The 24,977-nt window shown below is 34.2% G+C and overlaps 1 protein-coding gene across 9 annotated transcripts in view; it reads right to left on the bottom strand.

Moving 5' to 3' along the window:
• The window catches only part of ANKRD17 (ankyrin repeat domain 17), a 165,329-nt gene that overhangs the window by 80,119 nt on the left and 60,233 nt on the right, over positions 1-24,977 (bottom strand). For 8 of the 9 annotated variants that reach the window (XM_070614670.1, XM_070614671.1, XM_070614676.1 and 5 more), the window contains exons 2-3: positions 9,608-9,761; positions 2,750-2,906 (exon numbers count right to left, since the gene is read on the bottom strand). In XM_070614670.1, coding sequence (XP_070470771.1) covers positions 2,750-2,906; positions 9,608-9,761 — 311 coding nt within the window. Of the gene's footprint in view, positions 1-2,749; positions 2,907-9,607; positions 9,762-22,345; positions 22,482-24,977 lie in introns of all 9 variants that reach the window. The other variant, XM_070614672.1, reaches the window with a different exon arrangement.

Below are 24,977 nucleotides of genomic sequence, written 5' to 3'. Positions count from 1 at the left end.
ATGAATAGAAAAACTAGAGCAACAGAAAATCAGACTGAGAGTAAAGTGTTTGCCCTATAACCCTCCCCCAAAATTCCAACTATGGACATTTCTCAAGATTCTTTCACTTTTGGAGAAAATTCATTCTAAGAAAAACACTAAATCCAGAGCTATTAATTAAAATTATCTTTATTTCAAAAATAACTCAATTCTTTTATCATCCTCTTGAAACATGGCCCTATCACTTCATGTACTAAAAGCATTCATGGATAACCTCTTTTCTATACCTCCATTACTACTATCTAGACTCAAGAACATCATCTCGAGCCCAGATGATGGCAACACCTCCTAAGCAGTCTCTTTTCAATGAGGGAACCAGAGATATCTTGTTTAAGGGAAAGTAGGTCAAGTCACTCTTTTGCTCAGAATCCCCCACTCACCTCTAATATCACTCACAGTAAAAGCTAAAATCCTTATAAGATCTGTCCAGCAGGAGTAACCCACACTTCTCCTTTTCACCTCTCTGGTTTTATCACCTACTATTCTCACTCTTACTCTTCTCATTTTAGCCACACTGGCTTTCCTGCTTTTCATCAAAAATGCTAATTAAGCTCCAACTCCAAGGTATAAGTATTTGCTGTCCCTCTGTCAAGACAGCTCCTCTCTCAGACACAGCTTACTCCCTTACCTATTTCAAGTTTTTGCTAAAAAGCCACCTTTTAAGTGAGGATTTCCTTGACCACTCTATTAAAAATGCAACATGACCTCCAACCCCAAACAGTGCCTTAGCACTTCCCCATTCAATTTTTTCCCCATATTTCTTATCATTGTGTCCCATACTATGCATTCTACCCACTTGTTAACTGTATTGTCCCCTTACCAAAGTCAAAGTCTTGAGCAGCACTTAAGTTTGTCTCTTAATTTCCCATTTTATAGGACACTGACAGTCCCTAGACCCAGGGCTCTCTATCACCTTAAAGAAAGTTCGGGACAAATCCTCCCCACAAGACATTTCCTGTATAAAAACATACCTTTTCTCTCTTTCAAGTGGTCTCTCATTCTCTCTCTCCCCTCAGGCACACAACCCACTCTACTTTCCTAATTGGACTTTCATTCAATTTCCATATGTATATGCTAGCTTTAAAATAACCTTACAGGAACTGCTCTAGCAACAGTTGAACTTCAGAACTTGTGAGCAAAGTGTACATTAAATTTGGCACATGGCACCACACCGAACTAACGTGAAATCTGGCACATAGCACTCACTGCACTCCACTATATATCTCAAACTTTGCTGAATAAATCTGACTGTCATAAATACGGTCTACTGTTTGGCTGATAACTTCTAGTATTTTCAATGCCAAAGAATCTACGGCTTTATTTTTCTATTCTATTTCCTGCTTAAACTAGCTTTAATATACTCTTCAAGGTGTTTTTAATTATCTCTCTTGCCAGTCTCTGTAGCCATCACATTAAGGAATATCTTGAGAATATCAATAATATTGTAGGCTAGTAAAACCAAATGTTAACTAAGGAATAGAATCTGAGAGTAACTAAAGGAGAGTCAATCTATGAGAAGAATGGTAAAATAAATTTAAAAACACACAAAACTCTAGCTGAATGAAGATGAATACAGAGCCAAGAGAAACAGCAAATTCATACTCTTGTTAATACTATATAACCTATCTTTCACACTTTTTTTTAAGACTTTTTTTTTTTTAAAGATTTTATTTTTCCTTTTTCTCCCCAAAGCCTCCCAGCACATAGTTGTGTATTTTTAGTTGTGAGTTCTAGCTGTGGCATGTGGGACACCGCCTCAATGTGGCCTGACTAGTGGTGCTATGTCCGCGCCCAGGATCCGAACTGGAGAAACCCTGGGCCACTGAAGCAGAGCGTGCGAACTTAACCACTCAGCCACGGGGCCGGCCCCTATCTTTCACACTTTTAAAAGACACTGCATTAAAACTTATTTTTTATTCTTTAAACCCATCCATGTACTCCTATTTTCTTAACTGTGTAAAGCCAACTGCTAAAATAAATAAAAAACCTCTTTTTAGAGGAAAAAAGGAAGCCTGTGAGGAGTGAAAAAAAGTAACACGTATGAATGATTCTTTCCCAGCTGCTTCCTTGGAGTTTAGATCCATGTTTCACTATACTATGCATAATTGTTTTTATATATTAGATGCTATGATTTTTATCGCATAGCATCATCAGAAAAACTTAAAAGGTCAAGTCAAAAAATATTTAATGAGCCCTTACTAACTGTAAAGCACTACATAAAAGGAATTGTAGAACATAAGAAATAAAGTCCCTGGGACTTACTCACATTCAAGTTATGGGAACTAGATCTATGACATTTTTTGAACATTCATTAAAGAAACAAAAACTGTCCCCTTTAAAATGGTCAGAATCCTGAAGGTGAACTGGAAAATGTCAAAACTAATCAGAAAGCATTTACTTCTTTGTCACCAAAACATTAAAAGAAAACAAAATCTAAATAACCAAAAAGTCTTTTATAACACATTGGCTAAGAAGTCAGCCTTGCAGTCAGACACTGGTGTCCTAGCTTTGCCACTTGTCACCTATTTGATCTTAAGTTACTTCATGAGTAAAATGAGAGTGAAAACAAAACCCATGCCTAAGGCTTTCTGTAAATATAAATGAGTCATCACATGTAAAGTGGTTAGTATAGTGCCAGGCACAAAATAAATGCTCAGTAAATGATAGATTATTATTTTTAAGAAAATGATCACAGTGAAAATGTACTTACTTGTCCGACTGCCCTGCATTTGCTGTGCTTTCAGCTCTCATACGGGTAAGTGCAGCAGCAGCTTCATCCAACGCACAACTAACAGACGATGTCAACCTCCGGAGCACTTCAGGATCTGCAAAGGCTTTACCATCAGCCGTGGATAATTTGCCTATTCCTATTACATTATTTTCACACCAATATGGATACACCCAAAAGGAGAAACAAAGCAAAATTTAAGTTACTTAACTCTATAGATGATAACAATCTTCAAATGGTACATTGGACATATAGATTGCCTGCCCTGAATCTTTTGGGAAATCACTCTTCTCCACTTCTCTAATAATCTTATTCCTTCCCTGTGGTCCATAAGTGCCTGTTACTCTGTGGTGCTAGAAATGGGTCTTTGGCCTGCGCTGGGACAATTCGGCCCACTCAGACCCCTGCCATAATTTTGGAAGAAGAATCTATGTTCAAAGGTTGCTAAATTGCTAAGATGTGAGTCATGAGCTATTTGGCCACTTTTATCATCACAAAGAGAAAAGAACTAGCCAAAATAAGTCAACGTAGAGGAAAGCAGAACAGAGAAATAGAAAGGAGACAGAGTCCTGATAAAGTTATTTTTGACTCATTGACACTAGTAGTACCAGAAGCCAGCACCATCCCTATACTTTTGGCAAAGGACCACCTTTAAGAAAGGTAAGTCGGGCTACTATCACTTGTGACCAAAAATGGCCTAATAAAACACTATATGCTATATAAAAGAGAATACCTATTTACCTCAAAGTATGACTACAACTTATTACATATACTCAATTATATCTAAAAGCACCATATCTAAAAACTATTCAGAATAGCAAGAAAAAAAAAATTTTTCAAAAGCAGAAATGGTTAGTAACCATCTGCAAAAAACATAACTTGTTGCTTTTCCAGGTATCACTATAAAGCAAGATTATCTCTACCTTTTCTTACTCTAACTCAGTGGTGCTTAATCCAGACTGCCCATAAGCAGAGCTTTTCAAAAATGCATCTATATCTGTTGAGCTGTCCTATTTCTAAAGATGTAATTCAGTAAGTAGGAAGTGGGGCCTACACATCTACATATTTTAATAGCTCTAAGGAGATTTGATGCATGGCCAGGATTAAGAACCTTTGCTCCAACTTGAAGATAAACATCTAATGTTATGATGGATATTAGAGAACCCTGCTACCCAAAATGTGGTCCATAGACTAGACGCATTGCTATCATTTGGGAGCTTGTTAGAAATGCAGGATCTCAGATTTACAGATTCTCAGATCCAAGATTTACAGATCCAAAACCAGCATTTTTAAAAAAGATTCCCAAGTGATTCAGATGAACACTAAAGTTTAAGAAACACTACTATATGTCTTAAGACAAAGTATTTAACTAAGATATAGACCAAAAAGACCACTTAAATGGCAATAATAAACATATTAGTGCAGATTTCTTGTAACAGTGGAAGAGCTCAATGATATCATATAAATCTGTGTTTAAAGTTTGTAAAAGAAAAGTTTATACTTGTTTGCTTTTCTTTCTGAAAAATCCAAGATATCAAACATTACATCTTATGGAACCAAAAATAAATCTGGCAAGAAGCCTTTATGATTTTAGATATAACAAATGTTCAGACCAATCAAATCAAGTATCTGCTACAATCAAGATGTGCAAAGGATAAAAGGATATCAGTCTTGATCTAATAAGACTAATACCTATCATATAAATTGTGTCACTAATAAGAACAGCCAACCATAGTCTGAACCTGCTATAGTAGTACTTATTCAATAAGATATCCATGGTAGGTTAAGTATCCTAAGGCACTACTGTGACCAAGGTCACAGATAAATTTTCACATGAGACCATTAATTCCAATTTTTTAGCCAACTCAGATCGGCTATATAACAACTATTTGTCAATGATAGCAACAGAACTAGGCAAGAGGATACGTCTGGATCAGCAGAAAGTAATCACTGCTTTAAAAAAAAGAACACTGAAAACAAAATATTCCATATTAAATTTTTATCAACTCTCTTATCTTCATAAGTAAAGATAACTATTTTAGTAAAGATAACTAGAAAGTAACCTAAGATATAAATGGTAATCTTCCAAATGAATAGTGACTGAAATTAATTTATTCTAGCTACTCTGGATTATGGTGATCCTTTTTTACTGGTCTTACTCAGTTATTAGATATTAATCAGTGAACATTAAAAAACAGAAAAGATATGTGATGATCAGATTATTCTCTCCAAATTGACATTTAATCAACTGAACAACAGAACCATATAACTTCAGAGAGAAGATGCATTAAAAGATTAACTAGATAGATGTCTTTAAGATAATTATTTTTCTCCTTTTTCCTATTAGAGCTTACTCAAGGGAGAAGTGAAATACAAGAAGAACTCCATCTTTGATAAAACTAGGAGAAATTTGTAAATCTAAGCTAATATTTATGAAGACAAAGTAAATAGGAAATGTAACTGACCTAGCAAAACAGAATAAATGGAACTACAGATATCAAAGAGAAACAAAGTGATCAGCCCAAAAGGACACAGGTGTTACAGGTACAAGATACAGGTTGAGGCTTGGGTCAGAAAATAGAGACTGGCTGAACACCTGTGAAGAGCAGTCAGACACTTAGGACTCAATCCCCAAACTGCACAGCCGGGTGATTATTCTCTAAAGAAACCAAATCAGAAAGGTCCTGGACTAGGAGACATTAGGTATAGAGAAGGAGATGAGATACTAAATCAAAAATGAGGATTAAATGAACATATGCATGATAAACAGTGAGATCCTCAGCCCCCTTCCCACTCTCAGCTCTCAAAATGCTGGCAGCCAGGTTTATTATTCATCAGACAAAAACTGGCAGGCGTGTCTCTCAAGAAAATGAACAGCCACAGAGAAAAGACTTAAAGATACTGACATTTGGGGGTCCTCAAAGAAATGAAGGGTCTCTGTCCAACCAAAATGTACTAGGAATTCTAAAACATTCCCAAGATTACCCAGCTCTGGTGTACACAATAAACAATCCTTGTGACTGTGAATTTGATATTTTATCTTCATAATTAGGTGATATTATATGGCACAACTGACCTGAAGATAGGGATGTTATCTGGTGGGCTGACCTTATCACATGAGGCCATGAAGAGCAAAGAGATTTGTTTGGCTGACCGGAGAAAATGAAGTCAGAGAGTGAGAGCAGGAGAAGGATTCCATGTGCTGTGCTGGCATGAAGATGGAGGAGGCCACATGTCGAAGAATGAGGGCAACCTCAAGGAGGTGGGAGCAGCCCCAGCTGCCAGTTTATAAGGAAAACAGTATCTCAGTCCTACAGCTCCAAGGAACTGAATTCTGCTACCAACAACAATAAACCTGAAAGTGGATTTTCTCCTATAGCTTACAGATGAGAACTCAGCTCAGGTGACACCTTGATTTCAGCCCCTGAGACCCTGAGCAAAAGAATCTAGCCACGCTGTGTGCCCAGATGTCTTATCTACAGAAACTAAAAGATAGTAAACGAGTGTTGTGTCACACTGCTACGTTTATGGTAAACTGTTGTGCTGCAATAGGAAGCTAATTATATTATATATGTAACATATCATATATAACAAACACTTTATAGTGAAACCCACCAGTTGACAAAATATGCATGTACACCTTCCAATTTAACTTCTTAAGGCCTTGCTATTTATTACGAACAAAATCCAGGGTTGACCAGACATATGAAGAAAATCTTAAATGTGAAAGATGCCAAAAATATTCAAAATGAGAGCAAAATTTTAAAATGCCAAAAATTATAATGCTTTGGAGGAGTAGGGAAAAAGTAGGAGAGAGAGAGAATATCATAAATAAGTGTGGCGTCAAATTTCCAAACTTGCAACAGCAGAAATTCAGAGACAATGGAGCAGTAACTTCAAAAGTCTGAAAGAAAGTGATTTTTAAACTAGAATTCTATACCTAGTCAAACTACCAAGTATGAGGACAGTATGAAAGGCATTCTGAGACAATGTCTCAAGCACCCATTTTTTTTTTACCTCTCAAGCATCCTTTCTTAAGATGTCTAAACCATAATCTATCTCAGTATCACAAAAAAGAGAAACCGACAGAGTACCTATGTGATAGATAAGGAAATATATACACCACGAATGACTATCCTCACCAAAAACAAAGTGAACCTGGATCCGATCAAATATCTAGATCTGAGTTCTGATTTGCAGGAAATACAACACACAAAGGTACAACTGGTAAAATCCATAAAGTGGGACAAATCACTCCATTTCTTCGACAAGTAAGTAGAAAATAAAGGAAGAAACAGAAGGAGGAACTGTTACGATTAAAAGACACTTAAGAAAAATAATTAACATCAAAACCATGTAAAACTTGTTTGAATCCTAATTCAAACAAACAAAACTGTAAAAAGACCATTACAAAACAACTGGGGAAATCTAGACACTGACAGGATATTTGGCAATATTAAAGAATTACTTTTTTTTCTCTAGATATGCAATGGTATTATGGTTATATTTCTTTTTAAAAACTTAATATAGAGATACATACTAAAGTATTTATATATGAACTTATATGATGCTTAGATTTGCTTTAAATTAACATGAGGGTGGGGAGTCAGCAGGGGGGTAATGAGTAAAGATGAAACAAGATTGTCCATACTTTGACAGCTATTGAAACTGAATAATGGATATGCCAAGGATTCATTATGCTATTCTCTCTGGGCTTGAATGTGAAATTTTTCACTTAAAAAAAGAAGGAAATAAAGGAGGAAGGGGGAGAACTGAGAGAGAGAAGGAAGGCTAGCTTGTTAGCTACTGTAAAGAAAACAGAAAAAATGGGGAAAATACAGAAATAAGAAAAATGAAGCAACTATTAGCATCCTAGAAAAGGAACTCTATCTCCAAAAGCAGGTCCTTCTAGCTGAAATCTACTTTCATGTAGCATCTTGAACCTGGTTCTGCCTCTTGGGGCCACAGAAAACAAACACCCCTCCTGTACTCAATCTGAGTTTTCTCACCTTCAGGAGAAACAGTACCTCTTCCTCTTATGACACATTTTCAAATAACTTCACAATCCTCATTTCTCTCACATAAACTTCTACAGCAACATCAAAGTTCTGAAAAATGCTAAATTATCTCTCAACTACTCTGTATAAACAGTTTTCTACACTCAAGAATAGGACCTTGCCTGTGCCTCAACTACGTTTTAATCTATATTTGGTCAAAATCCCATTAATGATCCACTCTAGAATTTTACCCAGGATAGAAATCAAACTTAACAACGAATTCTTCAAATATTTAGATGATGTGTTAAAAGATATTTATTGAAATGATTACCAAACAGTAGTAGGTCAGTTTTACGCTAGAATAAAGTAACAGTTTACATGCATTGCATGTACAATATATAGTACATTGGGGTGCTCAAACCATGAACAACTAATGTTCACAGTATATTTATGTCTACCTTAGAAAAGTTAAGAAAATATATGGTTATTAAAAATGATCATAGAGGGGCTGGCCCCGTGGCCAAGTGGTTAAGCTCGCGCGCTCTGCTGCAGGCAGCCCAGTGTTTCGTTGGTTCGAATCCTGGGCGCAGACATGGCACTGCTCATCAAACCACGCTGAGGCAGCGTCCCACATGCCACAACTAGAAGGACCCACAACAAAGAATATACAACTATGTACCGGGGGGCTTTGGGGAGAAAAAGGAAAAAAATAAAATCTTCAAAAAAAGAAAAAAAAACATAGAAATTTAGTTACTATTCCCTTACATTTAAGGCACATTATATATATATGTATATATGGTGCTAAATCTTTGATTATGTATATAATCTCTAATTAAAATACTGTTCTTATGGGGCTAATTTAATGATGATCCATTTTATAAAAATATAATGATGATCCACTTTACAAGGTCTCAAGAGAGAGTTTACAACAAAAAACTGGGCTAATTATATACAGTTGATTCTCATTATTCATGGTAGTTATTTCTGTAAAGTCACTGTAAACACTGAATTAATGAATACTGAATCATTGCTCCTATGGGAAATACAGGGCTAGGTTCCTGCAAGCCTCTGGTCACAGCATTTGCATTAACTAATCAATACACAAGCTTGTTTTATGTGTATTTTTGTTTAAAGACAACCTTATTTAATACATAGTTGATTCACTAACACTGAACTCATGGCCAAAAGCACTGTAACTCAAGCCTGAAAGCTTATCTAACACAGTTATTTTCTCCATCAGGCACATCACAGCATTCTCACATTTGGGAACACTAGACAGTACTTCAGCATTACACTTGGGGGCCATTTTAAACCGCAAAATCACCAGCAAAAGGCAGAGAAATGTGAAAAATGTGGCACTAGGTAGATTGTGAAAAAGACATGGGTTAACACTACAAAAGCTGAAACAAGAAGGCAGAGTATCACCTTATTCCATCTCAGTGAGGAACATGTATGTAGGACAAGTCAAATTTTTCACCATTCTGTGCCTTTCTATCAAGAACCATGCGTGAAAGTGCTGCGAGTACTCATTTCGGGGTACAAATACATTTTATCAAATAGGCAAACTCACAAATATGGAATTTGGGACAAATGAAAATCGACTGTATAAGAAGTTCCTCTTTATTAGGTTGACAGTAACATGTGGATTTTACTCTGGTAATAAAAATATACTTTAATGAAACGTCCCATATAATTCTCCAGAAAGTAATCCATTAACCTTTATGAGTAGTATTATATTAAATATCCAAGATCATACATATATAATAAGAGACGTTTTTGAGATTTATGAATAACTCTGAAAAATCACATAGACTTATTACATATGTAGAGTTTGCAGACTTACCTGCAGCTTCTAGTAAAGCTTCCAGCCTAGCTTGTGTTTCTGGATCTACTGTCCTGAGGTCTGCACCATCAGCAGTACCTGACAAGAGCAACTTGGAAGCCGTTTCCAGCATTGGATTTTCCAAATCATCCTGATCCAAAATAAAGGACTCCACCTAGAAAACAAACACAAAATAGGAAGGAAGGGAGGAATGAAAGGAGAAAGGGAAAGTGGGAAGAGAAACAGAAGAAAAAGGAAGAGGAGAGAAAAAAATATTTTAACGTAAATATCAATGATAAATACAATGCAATTCTAAATAAATACATAGACCCATTGTTTAACTAAAGGAGAAAACTGCACTTGTAGAAGAATTTAAGAATGTATTATTCATACGCAGTCTAATTTTTTTTCTCTGGAATCCTTTAATTTGGCGGGGCATGGTGGGGTAAGGGAAAGTTATGAGGTTAATGCTTAGCTTATGAAACCTTTGGCTTTGGTAGAGGACCTAAATCAGCTGTTCTTAAATGTTTTACTCTCAGGACCCCTTTATACACTTATGAAGTACTGGGCTCCCGAGGACTTCATATAAGGACTATATTTATTAATATTTACCATATTAGAAACTAAACTAAAATATCAAAAAATCACCTTCATTAATATCACCACTGGTTTCATAAAGCTGTCAAGCCCAGGCAATTACAATTTCCAACATTCTAATTTGTGCTTGAAAAGCTTAATTTTATCATTGGCAACAAACACTGCTGATTGTTTTTCTTAAAGTGCCATACACTCAATTAGATCATTTCTGAGAACGTCTGCCAAATACTCAAGTTTGAGAAGCACAGTGTGTCTATCAGTTATATTTTCCAGCAAAAATGGCATTTCACAGAAAAAGAAGTGGCTAATTCACCTCACATCTCAAAAAAAGTGCTTTTCCTTCAAATGCCATACTTTCATATGCAGCAGAAGTGCTTTATGTGGACTTCCCATTTTGTCACACACAGTAATAGTAAAAGGACACATTCAGAAGTGGAGATTTCAAGAAATTAATATTTCTTGATTAAATTAAGGTTATTCTTAAGGTGAAACTGGCTTTTCATTTTTTTTAACTGTAAGTACATGGCAGTGAAGAATTCAATACCAGTAAAATTTGGTACTATGGCCTTGATTAAGAGTCCAGTAGTTTTACCTACCATTGCTTTTGCATCATCAGTACAAATGTCAACATAATAAAAAAGGGAAATGACATCTCAGCATTGTGATGAAAATAGTTTAGACCTCTTGGACATCTTGAATGGTCTCTGAGACCCTGAGGGGTCTGAGGACCATACAGTGATAACAACTAATGAAGCAACATACATCAGATTCAATCGAAAGAAATTTAAAGAATTAGAAAATAGCAAACTCCTAAGATATGGGGAAAAGTTTTGTTTTCACATCCCTTACCAGAGTGCCGATTACAAATAGGTACTAAGATATATTCTTTCCTGTTTACTGATAAAAAGTTGATGATTATTATACAAAATATCACTAACTTGATCAGGGGAAATTTATTTCACAAATCTAAGGTACTTCTAACACTGTAATAACTAAAATAGATGTAAAAGTAATTATAACCTAGAACACAATTACATTCATGCCCAGTATCTAGATGTCAGAAATAAAAAAAAATAAACCTTAAGAAATAAATTCTCAACCATTATAACACCAGAAACTCTACACTGTTCCATCTTTGAAAGTAACCTATCTACTAACTAGGCATAACTACTATATTTAATCAACACATATTTAATACTGAACGTCAAACTTGTGGGGAAACAATATGTTTCTCTACAAATTTCCATTAAACTAACACAGTTTAACATGAAATAACATTTCAGATTTCTAATATTTCAAATGCAAATAGACACAGAATACTCTTAAAATAATCTCTGTAAATACTTAGAAATTTTCACAAAATTTGGCAGTATATTAACTTTAACCAATCAATAACAACTGTGAAGATGGCATGGAGCTAAGAAAAAAACAAGAATAAGTTTTCTTTTAAGTTTTGTGCTTGTTTTGTTATTTTTTTGAGGAAGATTAGCCCTGAGCTAACATCTGCCACCAATCCTCCTCTTTTTGCTGAGGAAGACTGGCCCTGAGCTAACATCCATGCCCATCTTCCTCTACTTTATATGTGGGACGCCTGCCACAGCATGGCTTGCCAAGCGGTGTGTAGGTCTGCACCCAGGATCTAAACCGGCAAACCCCAGACCGCCAAAGCGGACATGCGAAAACTGCTGCGCCACTGGGCCAGCCCCTAATTTTAAGTTATTTTTAAAGGCAGAAGCAAAAGCATAAGTGTTATACTTTAGGAAGTGTACTTTTGGGAATGGTTTTGCCATAGCAAGCTGTGATTCAAAATTACAGCGTGGCAAAAACTATGTCTTCCTATCTTCAACCATACAGAAGATGAGTCTTTCTAAAGAAAAAGGTGCAGGACCAGTCCCATGGAGTACTGGTTGAGTTAGGCACGCTCCGCTTCGGCAGCCTGGGCTCATGGGTTCAGATCCCCAGTGCAGACCTACACCACTCGGCAGCAGCCATGCTGTGGCAGCAACCCACATACAAAGTAGACAAGGACTGGCACAGATGTTAGCTCAGGGCGAACCTTCCTCAGGGGAAAAAAAAATTAAAAAAGAAAAAGGTGCTTCTCAATGAAATTTTCTGTTAAAATATCTACAATTTTCAACTCAATGGGAGAAGACAGAAGAAAGAAAACAACAGAAATGAATATGAAAAAATGAACAGACGAAAAATTAAATATTTTAAAATTTTAGAAAATAAAAGATCTCAAAGAGCAGTGCATAGTTAAGTGCCAAATCAAACGTACAGATCACAAGTACTAAAACTGTTCAAAGGAGACGGTGCATGTAGAAAGAATAATATGAAAGGATTTTGACCGAAATGACTCATTTGTATAAGAGAAGAGAAGGAATATGGCACTGGTAGGCAAGTATAAAATTTCTATATGCTACAACAGAGGTTTTACTGTAGGAAAGGTCAGAAAGTTAGACATTAGATACAGAAGGTATTAAATTTCAATCAAATGTGATTTTCTGATAGAAAGTCCCCTATGCCAAGTTGTATCTTAACTAAACTTGATGAAAATTTACTAAGAAAAATGGATCTCAATCTCTTTATGAGGGATACTAAGTGCAGAAATATGTTTTCTTATTAACTTCAAACTTCTCCACATAAATTCTTATGTTGATTTTTAAGTCCACTACTCTTATGACGTGAAAAACTTGAAAACTTAAAATACAGTAAATTCAAAGGACTCTTGAAATTCTACATGTAGATTTAATTTAAAAAGGTATTAGGATGAAAGAAAAGAATAGAAATGGATATCTATTATATTGCCCCCTGCCCCCAGTTTAAGATTAATGAAGAAACTAATTTGAAGGATACTGTTAGGATCTGAAGGCCTAGGTACCATTACTGCTTCAGTTACTACCCATGAGACTTCAGCAAGTCTCTCAGGTATCTTTACACCCTTATTCTGCATAATTTTTTCATAAATTTATTACACATGACTTATTATATATATTTATTGCCTTTCTAAACTCCATGGAAACAGGGGCGTTGTTTGGCATGCTGATATATATCCAGCAACCAGAACTATGCTCATCACCTTCTCAAGACTCAAATACTTCTTGAATAATAAAAGACGGTATGAGGAGCCTTCCCTTTCAGACTCTAAAACGCTGTAGTGTATTTGGAGAAAGGAGAGTTAGTTACACAAAATAAATTTAAAGATATATTTTATAGATATAGAAAAATCGTGCATTAGGTAGCAGGTAGAGCAAAATGTTATCTTCACTGATTTATTAAATACACTTTTATTGCAAACAGTCTTTGTGCAAGAGACACTACTGTTTACCACTATGGGGGATAAAGAGAGATGTGTAAAATCAACCCTGCTATAGAGGAACGTATTTCTTTAATGAGAGAACCAAAGTATGTGCACAAATGAGCAATAACACAGGGTAGAAAGTGCTTAAGGTAACAAGAGGGAAAAAAGGGCTACAGGAGCTCAGAAGAAAAAGTAGAAGAGAATTTCCCCCTTTAACACCAATTCCTCTTTCCCCAACTTGGAAAGATTCCTGTGCTACATTATAGAACAAGCAGAGACAGACTGATATAAGGAGAGGCAGTCTTACAAAAACACAAAAATAGTAATCCTTTATTTAAATGTAAACTATAACTAAGTTATGGGCATATACCTCTCTACCATGTCCTCAGTTGAGGTAATTCAGATTAAAAACTAAAATGCACTTTCCCATTGAAACCGAACTCATTTTATTATATTCTTTCTACAGAAGAAAAATTCACTCTGAATCAGAGTCAAGTTCTGGAACATTAAAAATGGTCTGAATAAAAAATTCACATAAATATTTTGAGACATTTTCTTTAAATGAAATGTATAAATAACTTTCATGAAGAGAGGAGAGACAGAAGGAAAGGGATGTCCTTATTAAACTTATTTCCTAAGGAAAAGAAACTATCAAAGTCATCAATATTCAAAGCATGACAATTTAAGTTATACTTAAACTATTTTTGGATGTGTTGTCTTGACCGGCTGGATATTTCATGAAAGGCTGCTTGTGCATCAGACTCTTGTCTAATATAAAGAACCATCAAAATGCAAGGGCCTCAGAAATCACCAGATTCAATTCATTGTTACAGATGAAAAAACAGAAGCACAGGACCCTTACCCACATAGCAGGTTTCTAAATATCCAGCACCAAGAGACCAGTTATCCATTAACTATTTCAATATTCTTTCCACTAGCAAATTCCCTGCTGGAGTAAAAAGAGGTTGTTTCATTCCATTCTAGGAAAGCTGACTATATATTCTATATTTAGGGACAAAGCTGTCACCACTTGAATCCATTGTTTAATTACTAAAAGTGTGGCAACTGAACATTATATGCCCGATTTATGCAATATAAAATACAAAGCACCTCCTATGAAGTATTCTTGCCTCTCCTCAAAATAAACAATAATCTAATAGAGCCCTGAGAAATAATTTTCAGTTTACAAAAATTAATAAGGTAAATATTACGAACAACGTTTCTTTTTTCTTTTTTTTGAGGAAGAGGAGTCCTGAGCTAACATCTGCTGCCAATCCTCCTCTTTTTTGCTGAGGAAGACTGGCCCTGAGCTAACATCCATGCCCATCTTCCTCTACTTTATATGTGGGATGCCTACCACAGCATGGCTTGCCAAGCGGTGCCATGTCTACATCCGGGATCCGAACCGGTGAACCCCGGGCCGCCAAAGCTGAACGTGCACACTTAAACGCTGCACCACCGGGCTGGCCCCATGCAACAATTTTCTTAATCTTGGCACTACTCACATTTTAGGCTTTGATGTTTTGGGCTGGATAATACTTTGTTGTTAAGGGCTATCCTATGCACTTCAGGATGTTTGGCAGCATCTCTGGCCTCTACCCACTATATGCCAGTAGCAATCCTATCACAACTTGTGATGCCAAAAATATCTCCAGACACTGCCAAACGTCCCCTTGCAGGAAAAACAAACAAATGAACAAAAAAACCTTGGGAGGTGGGAAGCTGAGAAGCACTGAGTTAAACAGAGAAATCTAAAGTGTAGAACATGTGGGGGAAAAAAAAAACAAAACAGAGAGACAGAGAGAGAGAAAGTAAAAAACTGTTGACTCCAGACACATAACCAACAAAATAATATACACCTTATTTGAAATTTTCAAGACAAGTGAAGAAATCTGAATATTAACTGGGTAAGAGACAGCATAAAGAAATTACCCTGGTTGGGTAAGAAAATGCCTCCCTGGAGCCGGCCCCACGGCATAGTGATTAAGTGCAGCACACTCTGCTTCAGTGGCTCAGGTTCGGATCCCAGGTGGAGACCTACACCACTTGTCAGCCATGCTGTGGCAGCGACCCACATATAAAGTGCAGGAAGACTGGCCCAGATGTTAGCTCAGGGCTAATCTTCCTCAAACAAAAAAGAGGAAGACTGGCAACAGATGTTAGTTCAGGGCAAATATTCCTCAGCACAAAAACAAAAAAAGAAAAACCCTTTATCTTCTAGAGATGCATACTCCAATATACAGGAATAGTGTCAGGGATATGCCATAAAATAATTCAGGAAAACAAACTGTTGTGGCAAATTCTCGATAATGTTGGATCTGAGAAAGAGATTTATAGAGGCTATATTAAACTAGTCTCTAGTATACTATACTATACATGTTTTCGTGCATGTTAAATCCTTTGGATTTGAAAGATTAAAGATCATGTTTCACTGGAGAGGTTGATTTTGTTTAAAAAAATTATTATTTAACAGTATTTAGACTAACTATTTGGATTAACAAAGTAATTAAATCTATTAAAATCTATTTAAATATTTAAATCTATTAAAGTAATCTAAACTATTTAGATTAATGAAGTAATTAAAATTCTTTTTTACTTTCTCCGCAAAACAAACTTAACACAATGCTTAACAACAAAAACCAAAGTCTTATTTTAACAATGGTCAGGGTTGAAAGTATTTGTTTATGCCATTAATGGTACTCCCAAACCCTCTATACTCAAAACACAAAGTCACATGGAAATTAGGAAATGTAGGGCCAGCTGTACCAACTGTGAATGTTAGCATTACATTTCAAACCAATTCCTCTTCAAAACAGATATATTATCACTACCATATTAGAGAAGAACAGTCCATTCTGTAGTGTAATAAACTGGTATTTGTTCCAAAGGATAATGATATAGAATATTCTGATTAACTGGACATGATATATACAAACTCCCTTCCATTTAACAAATATTCATTACCAATTACAAACTATGTGCAAAGAGGTAGGATAACCAAAGAAGAATGGAAACACAAAAATGATTTTATTATAATCAATGCCTTCCACAAATATACAATATTGAAAGGCAACTCTATGTGCAAACAGCTAACCATATTAAATAAGACTGAAAACAATACTAAATGGATACTAATACAGTGATTGTACACAGGAAGGAAAAAACAATTCTGAGTGAGAATGGTAAAAAGAATAACGTTTAAGGAAGATGGGTCCTTTCAATAATGTGCTGAGAAGTTCAAAATTTTTATGGTAGGTTACTAAAGAAATTAAGTATTAAGATAAATAATCAGTGCTTTACAAAGATAATTAGAGACCATGTGAAAGACTATTTTGAATAGATGGACAACAGAGACAAAGAAACCAATTAGGAACTTACTTCAATACGTCAAATGAAAAGAGGTGGGGATGGGAAAAAGGGTCAGTCTCTAAGGATAAACATACTTTAGAAAATCCAAATACTAGCCACTCCAGAATTTGGACTTCTTGAACTTTAACACTTTCTGGCCACCCATCTTACCCCTTTCTACCAATTTATTACTCCTTTTGTTATTCAGGAAACTATCCTGTCCATTTATCACTGAATTTCAAGCTAGTAATCTGAATTTCAAGATGATAATCTATACTTCAAGAAGGCACAAAGTTCACCATACTTAAAATTTAAAGATCTCTCAATCCAGTCAATGCAGAATAATTTCTCCAAAAGAATGTTCATGATGGGGCCAACCCATGGCCTAGTGGTGACATTTGGCATGCTCCACTTTGGTGGCCAAGGCTCAGTTCCCAGGTATGGACCTACACCACTCATCAGTGGCCAATCTGTGGTGGTGACCCACATACAAAATAGAGGAAGACTGGCAACAGATGTTAGCTCAGGGTGAGAAAAAAAAAGAGATAATGTTTACAACGAAGGTTTTATATTTTTATGATTTTTACTTTTAGTAAAGTAAACTTTACTTTTAGTTTGACTCTTACAACCAATTTCATCATTTCAGTGACATAAAGTAGGTTTACAGACATAGATCCATAGATCATAACTGGTAACCATTTCACCTATAAAAAAATAAATGTTCATGACACCTTGACTTGAGGCTATCAACATGGAGTGAATTATACAATAACTCAAGTGTCATCACTTACTCAGTGATATTCAGAGAACAGGCCACATAAACATAACTCAAAGCAATTAATAGTTTCTGAATCCTGGTATTATTTATCATTATGAAAATATCTGTTGCATATAAAAAGTTTAAAAAGCTGCATATAAAAAGACTATAAAAAAGATACTTAAAAAAAGATACTTAAAAAAGATACTTATTAAAAGATAATTTTAATCTATGATAATTTCATAACACTGATTGAATAAATTCTTAATAGTTTACATTATGTCCCTCAAATATGCCCAGAAAAATATGGTATTTGCTCCTCCTAGTTCTTTGAATACAAACACAGATTTATTATACATGAAATATTCAAAATTATAGTCATCATAATTTATTCTCTTTGTCATGTGACCCTGAAACCTAATAAAAATTTCTTTGGTCTGTATGTTTTTTAGTCTTAAATAGGCTTAACTTCAACTAAAATACTACAATTCTTAATAAAGAGTAAATTATTCCAAAACTAATATATTTAGATTTTTTTCCATATTATTAAGATAAAAGTAGGGTCACTGAATACTGATCTCTGTATACAGTGAAATAAAATAAAATAAAAATCCACTTAAAGTCCTTCTAGTAAAAGGAGTATCACTTAATAGTATAAATTATTATGGTATCAGTATCCTGAGATTAAAGTGAACGTGAGTAAAAATAAATTTAGCTCTCAGAAAGTCTATTCATTGAGAAAACACTGATTCATTCCTACATTCATTCATTTGTGCTCATCTATCCATCCAATAAATTTTAGTTAAGATCTAGGAATGTGCTAAGAATCAGTAATATAATGGTTAACACAGCATTATTCTCATAGAGCTAATAGAAAATGACTTCTTTTCTTATACTTCAAAGTACCTATCTGCCCACAACAACTCAGTATGAAATGACAACAAATCAATATGAAATGTTTACAATTAACTGTAAACTTTTATAAAGTGGAAAATTATGAGTGTTTAAAATAAGTAAAAACTGAATGGAATTCTCAGATCTAGAGTTTATAAGAGGGTTTTTCTGTAATAGAATTAAACTTCCAGATTATTACACAAATTTCCCCCAAAACCTCTATCAACAGTACAATGCAATTTAATTATATAAATGTCTGGTATTTATTATTATTCATCAATTATCATAAAAACAGCCTCAGAAGAAAATGATTCTTATGAGATGGTTTTAAAATGCACATGCAGATATACACACACATACAGATAAGCACACACACAGTCGTAAACTGGTGAAATTTGAGAATTCCAAGGATATAAATTCTAGAAAGATTCTGGGTGAGGGGGATGACTGTTAGGAAGAGAATTAAAAATCAGACTGATATCAGACTTCCCAAATAAATACAACACCAGCTGCTGGAAGACAACTGTGTAATTAAAAGTTCTGAAGCACAATTCTTTTGAAAATAAAATTCCAAATTGCAGAATAAAATAATAATTTAGATACGTAAACACTTCAAAAATTTAAAAACCACAAACATTTCTGAATTTAGAGAATGTATGCCTTCAACAGCAAAAATGAATCCTAGAAAAGGACAGCCTTGGAATCATTTACACTAAGCAGTTAGAAAAGAAGCTTGTATAATACAATTTATCTTTAACATCTCAGGTAGTTGTTAATAAATGATTCCTTAAGGTTAGAAAAGTAAAAGCCTATTACAATATAAACATAATACTAAAATTTTAGATTACTTAAAAAATAAGAAAGCCAAGATTGAATGAAATAATGCCAAATGCATATGTTCAGGGAAAGGGAGTAACTAGTTACAAATACTGTTTAATTCAATTCAATGCCTGCAGAAGAACAGGAATAAAACACAGAGCTTTCAAACTGGGAAGGAAGCAGAAGAGAGGAAACTCAATAGAAGACAAGGAGAAGGGGTAATAAGAAAACACAGCATCTCTGCCATAACCTTCAATGTACGGGAAAAGACCAAAGACCAAAAGACTAAAAGACCACGTGACTGAGAATATTTCTCTTATTTTAAGAAATGACATACAGATTAGGATAAAAAACTAAAAGGAGGAGGAAAAATTCCACTATATGCTATTATAAGAGAACATCTAAAATTTTCATCATAAAGGCAGAAAACAGACATGTGAGAAAGCAATCTCAGTCAAGGATGTCATTGTTAATATCAGCCAAAAAATTCAAGGCAAAAAGCATTAAATAGAAAAAAGGATATTTTATAATGTTAAAAGATAATATACACCAAAAACGTGTAATAGCCCAACTTTTATGCACCTAACAATAGCAACATAGAAATATCTAAAGTAAAAATGCTAGAAATATAAGCAACTGGAAAATTAACACAACATAGTAAGAAGCTTTCCACATACCTGTCTCAGAAAATGAAAAGAGCGTGTAGATTATGCAAGAATATGGAGGATTCAGAAAAAGAAGTAATTACAGTTACATTTCATAGTGAAATAGAACTTAGTATATCATCAACAGGGAATACAGTCTTTGAAAACAAATAAAACCCTGGCATATCTTAAGCAAAGGAAACTCTCAACAGATTTCAAAAAAAAAAAAAGAATTAAAACAGGTTACATTCTTGGTACATGAAGCTAAAGAAACTTAAAATTAACAATAAAAGGATGACAATCTACTTGAAAATTTAAAAAGAGAAGAAAAAAGTCTACTAATTAACACAGACAACAGAAGAAATGAAAATGAAAATTTGAGCATACTATTTCCTATGGGATTTGGCTATAGCTGTCCTTAAAGAAAAAGTTTAGAGTCTTCAATGTATTCAAAAGAACACAAGAAAGATTAAGATGCATAAAATAAAAATCTTCAAAAAATAAAATACAAATCAAAATATACCAAGCTGCAAAAATAAAATACAAAGCAAAGTATATCAATATAATTTATAATGATAAAAATAGAAGTGAAGAACTTGAGAAGAGATACAGAAGTAATTAATAAAACCAAAAACTGCTTCTTGGGTAAGTCTAGCAAGAAAGAGACAAGCCTTCAGAAAGTTTGATTATGAAAAATTAGAGAAAGAAAAAAACATAAGGAGTCCTTAAAATTAGAAAACTGAGGGGCTGGCCTGTGGCATAGTGGTTAAGTTTACACGCTTCTCCGCTTTGGTAGCCCAGGGTTCTCGGGTTCCGATCCCAGGTGCAGACCTACACACTGCTCATCAAGCCATGCTGTGGCAGCGTCCCACATACAAAATAGAGGAAGACGAGCACAGATGTTAGCTCAGCAACAAGCTTTCTCAAGCAAAAGAATGAAGACTGGCAACAGATATTAGCTCAAGGCCAATCTTTCTCACCAAGGAAGAAGAAAATTAGAAAACTGAGCAAAACTATATCAACCAATGTGCAAGTCTAAACAAAATGGATGGTTTCCTAGGAAAAGGAACTATCAAAATTAACTCAAGAAAAAGTGGAAGCATAACAGAATATATGTATAGAAGACATCTTAAGGGTAGTCACAGATCTACTCCTCAGAAGAAACAGAACATTACTATATTATTTACAAAGCCCAGAAAACAGATAGGAAAACTCCCTAGCTCATAAGTGCAAATAACCTTATTAGCAAACCTGACGAGAAACAGCAAAAACACTAAACAAAACTTAAGTGAAACACACTACTGGCAAACTAAATTCAGCAGTTGTGTAAAAGACTATCATACAACACACACAAGAAAGGGGATAAAGAAAAAAACTAAGAAATACAACTAATTGTACATTCAGAAATAGTGATCTTCCCCCACCTAGAAGGCTTTTCCCAGTGCTTTCATTCCTCAAGTCTTAGTTTACGTTTTACCTTCTCAAATACTACTATCAAAAGAGGTACTCTCCTCATCTCTCTACCACATCACTCTCTTTATTGCCTCCAGAATACTAAAATCACAGCCTAAAACTATCTTGTTCTTGAGTACTCGCTTATCATCTTCCTTCTCCATAAAAAAAAAGAGAGGCATCATTCAGACTTACTCAGAACTATCACCAGTGTGTGGCAAAGTTCCTCGCACAATGCAATATCCAAATAAATACTTGCTGAATAAATATTAAAAATGAAAAACAGCATGACCAATATTAGGTAAATGTACTAATGTAGTTCACTATATTAAAATATTAGAGGTGAAAAGAATATGTATCATCTCAATAAAAACACATAATAAACACAATATCCATTACCAAAAATATTTGTTAAGCCAAGAAGGACACTTTTGTTCCTGATAATGTATTCTACCAGAAATCTAAGGCATATATCAATGTAAATGTTTAAAAATTAGAAGTATTCCATTAAAATCAGGAAAGATGCTCAAATCAGAACTAGTAATGCACAGATCTAGAAATTTAACCAATGCAATACGACCAGAAAAAAACTAAACAAAACAAACAAAAAAACCCTAGAGAAGTATAAATACTGAGAAAAGGAAATAACAAAATGCAACCATTTGCAGAAAACATAATCGTCTTTCTAGAAATTTCAAGAGAATCAATTGAAAACTAAGTAAACAATAAGATCAGCATACAAAAATCAATAATTTCCTATACACTAGCAATAACCAATTAAAAAATAAAATGGAAAATGGAAGAAAAGATGTAATTCACAATAAGAACAAAAACTATGAAATACCCAGGAATAAACCTAACAAGAAAAGTGTAAGACCTACAAGAAAAAGACTACAAAACTTTACTAAAGGACATAAAAAAACACCTGAAGAAATGGAGAAGCATACCATGTTCCTGGATGGGAAGATTCAATAGTGTAAAGATGTCAATTCTCCCCAAATTAATCTGTAAATTCAATGCACTTCCAATCAAAATCCCAAAGGGATTTTTAATGGAACTTGACATGTTGATTCTAAAGTTCATCTGGAAGAGAAAATACACAGAAATTGCCAAAACTTTTTTGAAAAAGACAATGGGGGGTGGGGTGCCCTACCAGATGTCAAATATAAAATGAAAATAATCAAAACAATGGAATATTAAATTAAGAACACATATATTTTGGACTTCTAAAATATGATAAAGGTGGTATTTCAAGTCAGTGGGAAAAAAAGACATGCTCAATAAATTATTTTGGGAGAATGATTATAAAAATGGAAAAAACGGTTAGGTTTCTACCACAGAATATATATAAAAAAAATTCCAGATGAATTAAAATCTGCTAGAAACATAAATAAAACTAAAGAAGAAGTAGAAGAAAATATAGGATATTAAGTTACTGTAAAAAGGCTTTTCTGGAAAGACATAAAACCTGGAAGCCAGGAAGGAAAAAACTGATAGATTTTGACAGTATGAAAATGAAAAATCCAAAGATTCCACAAAGTAAGACAACTGACAAGTTAGGAGAAATTATTACAAAATACGATGTATATATTACAAACAGAATTAGAAAGAAATCCTAAAATCTCAGTAAGAAAAAGACAAATCCCACAATGGGCAAAACGATATGAGTAGGCAATTTATACGAGAAATAACAAATGACCAATAAATACACTAAATTTCATTGGGAATCAGGTAAACACAAATTAAAATGAGGAATTATTTTTCATTCATTGACAGATAATATGTCATGTTTGGAAGATAATTTGGCAGAATCTAAAAATCAACACTTAAAAATGCAATTTTCCTTCTAGGAATTTAGTCTACAGAAATATTTGTATACGTAAGCCAAAAAAAACATGGACAAGGATGTTTATTACAATATTGATTATAACAGAAAAAAACTATAAATAAGCCATACTCCCATCAACAGAATAATGGTCAAATAAATTATTCTATGAAATAATAAATAGCTATCTGAAAAATAAATTCAGTAGATCTACATATAAAGGTCTCTACCACGTCTGTCCCATCACTTTTCATCTTTTGAGCCTTTATTATTTACCTTTACGAAACTTATAGTGACATTTTCCCCCAATCTGTTTATTATCTTCCTCTTACTTAAACACACGTTCACTTCAGCAGGGACCCTATTTTGTTCCTTGCTCTAGCGTCTACAATAGAGCCTTAAATATTAAGTACTTAAAAATATTTCTTAATGAATACACAAATATTGATACAGAAAGATATACACTTTAGGTAAAAATGAAGCTGCAGAAAAGCAAACGTGGTCTGTTACCTATTTAAGTTGATTTTAAAAACAAAACATATGCATCGGCAAGCATACAAACAAAAAACGTCAAGATGTATAAACTCAGATTATTAATAGTGGTAACTGAAGAGCGAAATTGGTGAGAGAATTTGACCTTTTTACTTGTCTGTACCCTTCTATATTGCTTACCTTTAAAGAAAAAAGAAAAAAAAGACAACTGTAGTTTCCTATTGTGTGGTCTTAGCAAATAATTAAGAAAAAAATACTGAAGACCTTCAAAGAAAACTATCAAGGATAACCAATCGTTTCCATATTTTTAACAAAAGTTCCAGAAGAGTTATAACAACAATTTGTATTATTTTGAGATATATAGGATTAACCTGCTGGCATATGTAATTTAGTTTGAAGTATGCATATGCAATGTAATTATTTTTAAATGAATGAAAAAAGTATTGGCATCAAGATCAAGTCATTATAAGATTCAGTTAAAGCAGCTGCTTGTTTTCTAAAGAGAAGCAAAATCAGGAAAATATATTCACTTCATTCATTCTTTTTCCCTCTGTATCCAAACTTTTTTGAAGGTGAGGTTTATTGAGGTATAATTCAGAATAAAATTCATACTTTTTTTAATTATACAAATCTATGAATTTTGACAAATACATAGTTATGTAATCACCATCACAATCAGGATAAACAATATTTCTAATACTAAAAAATTTCTCTTGTTCTTTTGTAGGTAATCCCCTACCACTACCCTCTGCCCCTAGAAACCATCACATTTTATGTTACTTTCATTTTTTCTTTCCAGAATGGACGGAATCATCCAGACTTTTGAGTGCAGCTTCTTTCACAAATGCATAAGGCCTTTGAGATTCATCCATGCTATAGCATGCATCAGTAGTTCGTTCCTTTTTACTACTGAATAGTATTTCATCAGAATGGACATAGCACAACTCCTTTAGCTATTCTCCGGGTCATGAACATTTGAGTACAAGGCTTTATGTGGGCATGTGTGCACTTCCTTTGGGTAAATATATGAGAAAGACAAGACATGACAAGCATATATTTAAATTTATAAGAAACTGCCAGACTTTTCCAAATGATAGCACCATTTTGCCTTCCCATCTGCAATGAATGAGAGTTCTGGTGGCTTTGGAGTCTCACTAGCATTTGGTATTGTCAGTTTTTTCCTTTCTTTTATTCCTCCTCTCTATTTTACTATGATGAAATCACCTTGTGATTTTACTCTGCAATTCCTTAATGGCTAGCGA

The sequence above is a fragment of the Equus przewalskii genome, chromosome 3 (assembly GCF_037783145.1).
Source record: "Equus przewalskii isolate Varuska chromosome 3, EquPr2, whole genome shotgun sequence".
Lineage (NCBI taxonomy): Eukaryota > Metazoa > Chordata > Mammalia > Perissodactyla > Equidae > Equus > Equus przewalskii.
Note: the sequence above shows the minus strand (reverse complement) of the source record. Positions and strands in the feature narration are given on the sequence as shown.